Source organism: Lepidothrix coronata, unplaced genomic scaffold, assembly GCF_001604755.1.
Source record: "Lepidothrix coronata isolate B3197 unplaced genomic scaffold, Lepidothrix_coronata-1.0 Scaffold514, whole genome shotgun sequence".
Classification (NCBI taxonomy): Eukaryota; Metazoa; Chordata; class Aves; order Passeriformes; family Pipridae; genus Lepidothrix; species Lepidothrix coronata.
Genome location: NW_016690694.1, coordinates 7,722 through 10,743, shown reverse-complemented (window position 1 = coordinate 10,743; position 3,022 = coordinate 7,722). Strand labels below are relative to the sequence as shown.

At 66.8% G+C, this 3,022-nt stretch overlaps 1 protein-coding gene across 2 annotated transcripts; it reads right to left on the bottom strand.

Annotated features, from left to right (window-relative positions):
* Nucleotides 1-48: 48 nt before the first annotated feature.
* On the bottom strand, nt 49-2,648 carry LOC108510165 (lipolysis-stimulated lipoprotein receptor-like). Of its 2 annotated transcripts, XM_017839849.1 has the most exons (6): nt 2,589-2,648; nt 1,793-2,107; nt 1,371-1,490; nt 956-1,003; nt 386-532; nt 49-167 (listed from the first exon to the last, which is right to left on the bottom strand). In XM_017839849.1, the coding sequence occupies exons 1-6, from the start codon at nt 2,623-2,625 to the stop codon at nt 82-84; spliced, it is 753 nt and encodes a 250-aa protein (XP_017695338.1). In that variant the 5' UTR covers nt 2,626-2,648; the 3' UTR covers nt 49-81. The 2 variants fall into 2 exon arrangements, with proteins under 2 accessions (XP_017695338.1, XP_017695339.1); XM_017839850.1 differs by lacking the exon at nt 956-1,003.
* Nucleotides 2,649-3,022: the final 374 nt, after the last annotated feature.

The window sequence follows — 3,022 nt, the reverse complement described above, 5'->3', positions numbered from 1 at the left end:
CCAGGAGTGACAGCTATCTCCCAGGTGTGTCCCAGGTGTGTCCCAGGTGTATCCCAGGTGTGTCCCAGGTGTGTCCCCCCGTCACTCACCGAGGAGCTGCAGGGCCAGCGCAGGGGGGGCGGGGCTGAAGGTGCCCCCCGAGGTCGCCGCTTTCCCTGCCAGGTACACTGAGGGGAAAAGGGACACAGGTGTGTCCAGCTGTGTCCAGCTGTGTCCCCTTTCCCCCCTCAAGAGACCCTCAGGGACCCCATAACCCCCCGAGGGACCCCCCCCAACACCCCACACCCCCCAAGTCCTCTGAGTCCCCTCACGGAGACCCCACGGACACCCCCCAGGTGACTCCAGGACCCCCAAACGCCCCCCAGGTGCCCCCCAGGTGACTCACGGGCCTCGGGGCAGCAGCAGGTCTGGGGGCAGCAGGGGCAGCGCACGTAACAGCAGCAGGTGTGGGGGCAGCACTGGCACCAGCACAGCCCCACCCCCAGGGCCACCAGGACCCCCCCCAGGGCCACCAGGGCCACGAACAGCCAGTCTGGGGGGGGGCAGGAGGGGTCAGGGACCCCTGAATGCCCCCAAACTCCACTCCAAAAAAACCCCCAAACCTCCCACCCCACACCCGACCCCCGGCCCCCAAAACCCCCACCCCGAAAAGCCCCTGAACACATCCAAGCCCCAAACACCCCCCAAGCCCACCCTAAAAAAAAACCTAAACAACCTCAACCTCCCCCCCCCGCAAAAAACCCTAAACATACCCAAACCCCACCCCAAAAAAACAAAAAAACCCCAATCTCCCCCCAGGGGCACCAACAGCCAGTCTGGGGGGGTGGGGACCCCCAAATACCCCCCAAAGCCCCTCCAATAGACTCCTGAACACCCCCCCACACCCGGGTACCCCCCAAATCCCCCCCAGTGCCCCTCCAATGCCCCCCCAGTGCCCCCCCAGTGCCCCCCGTACCTGGCAGGGTCCCCTCGGGCAGGAGTCGGGTGCCCTCGGGCAGAGACCCTGGGGGGGACACGGGGGGTACACGGGGGGGCACAGTGCAGCCCCAGTGCCTCCCAGTGCCTCCCAGTACAGCCCCAATGCCCCCCAGTACAGCCCCACTGCCTCCCAGTACAGCCCCAATGCCCCCCAATATAATCCTAGTGCCCCCCAGTACAGCCCCAGCACCTCCCAGTACAACCCTGGTGCCTCCCAGTACACCCCCAGTATGGCCTCAGTGCCTCCCAGTGTAGTCCCAGCACCTCCCAGTACAGCCCCAGTCCCTCCCGGTGCCTCCCAGTACTGTCCCAGTGCCCCCCAGTGCCCCCCAGTCCAGCCCAGGTGCTCTCCCAGTCCCCCCCACTGCTCTCCCAGTGCCCCCCAGTCTCACCCAGTACGACCAGTTCGGCCACGGCCTCGTTGTTGCCCTGCAGGTCCTGGGTGGAGGTGACGGTGCAGATGTAGAACCCGCTGTCACCCCACGCGGCCGGGCCCAGGCTGAGCTCGGCACCTGGGCACAGGTGAGACAGGGGAGAGAGGTGAGGGACAGGTGAGACAGGTGAGGGACAAGTGAGACAGGTGAGGGACAGATGTGAGGGACAGGTGAGACAGGTGAGGGACAGGTGAGACAGGTGAGGGACAGGTGAGACAGGTGTGTCCCCCCAGGTGTGTCTCCCCAGTGTCCCATTGTTCCCCCCAGGTGTCCCCAGGTATGCCGCCAGGTGTGTCACCCCCAGGTGTGTCCCCAAGTGTCACCCCCCCAGGTGTCCCCAGGTGTGCCACACCCCCCAGGTGTGTCCCCAGGTGCGTCACCTCCCCGGATGGTCACGGCCCGGCCCCGGTAGAAGTCCCCGAGTGTCACCGTGTCCCCCTGTTTGGTGGCCACGATCCGGACGGTCCTGGCGGAGTCAGGGCAGGTCCCCGCCGTGTCCCCCCCGGTGGCGCTTTCGGGGCCCCCCCAGGTGTCCCCAGAGGTGGAGGAGGGGCAGAAGGACTTGTACTTCCAGGTGACGATGGGGGGGGGCCCGGAGGTCACCTGGAACTGGCACCGGATCAGCACCGGCTGGAACAGCAGGGCCACTGTGCGGGGGTCGGGGACCGTCACCTGCAGGGGGGTGACACAGGGGGCTGGGGGGGCGAGGGGTCAGTGTCACCTGCTGTCCCCCGCTGTCACCCCCTGCTCCCCCCTCTGCCCCCCCAGGTGCTCCCGCCCCCTTGATTAAACCTAATGACCCTCCTAATTTACCGCCCAGGCCTTAATTGCCCCCCCAGAGCTCCCGCGTGCCCCCCCAATTACCCCCAGGCCCCCTCAGGCCCTAATTATCCCTTGATTACCCTCAGGCCCCTAATTACCCTCTTAGTGACCCCCCCAGGCCCTCAATTACTCTCCAGCCCCTTAACTGTCCCCCAGCCCCTTGATTACCCCTTCAATTACCCCCCCAGTGCCCCAACTGCCCCTCAGCCCCGCCCTCAGCCCCTTAATTACCGCCAGCCCCCTATTTGCCCCCCCAGAGCGCCCCCAGCCCCTTAATTACCCCTCCAGTGACCCCCAAGCCCCTTAATTGCCCCCCCTGGGCCCTTAATGACCCCGTTAATTGCCCCCACCCACCGAGCAGCGCCAGCAGCGCTCCCAGCGCCGCCGCCATGATGGGCCCGCAGGTGGGGGCGCGGCCAGCGCACCTGGACACGCCCCCGCCAGGCCTCGCCCATTCCATGACCCCGAACACGCCCCCTCGGGGCCAGACCACGCCCGTGGGCGTGGCCAGTGCACCTGGGCACGCCCCCTTCTCCGGGTCACGCCCCCTCCCCACTCGGGCACGCCCCCCCCGCAGGTGCGGGCAAGACCATTGCGGGGGCGGGGGGGGGCGGGGGGAACGAGGGTATTTGTGGGGTCTCGAGTGTTTTGGGGTCCAAGTGTTTTGGAGGGGGATCCCCGGTGTGTGTGGTGGTCCCACGTGTTTTTGGGGTTCCCAGATGTTTTTGGGGTTCCCAGATGTTTTTGGGGTTCCCAGATGTTCTGGGGGTTCCCAGGTGTTTCGGGGG

Excerpts from the sequence above, each read along its gene's own strand:
- LOC108510165 (XM_017839849.1), bottom strand. The coding sequence starts at position 2,625 with ATGGCGGCGGCGCTGGGAGCGCTGCTGGCGCTGCTCG. Across the intron at positions 2,108-2,588 it reads AGCGCTGCTGGCGCTGCTCG|CCCCCTGTGTCACCCCCCTG; the intron begins GTGGGTGGGGGC and ends TCGCCCCCCCAG. Across the intron at positions 1,004-1,370 it reads GGCCGAACTGGTCGTACTGG|GGTCTCTGCCCGAGGGCACC; the intron begins GTGAGACTGGGG and ends TGTCCCCCCCAG.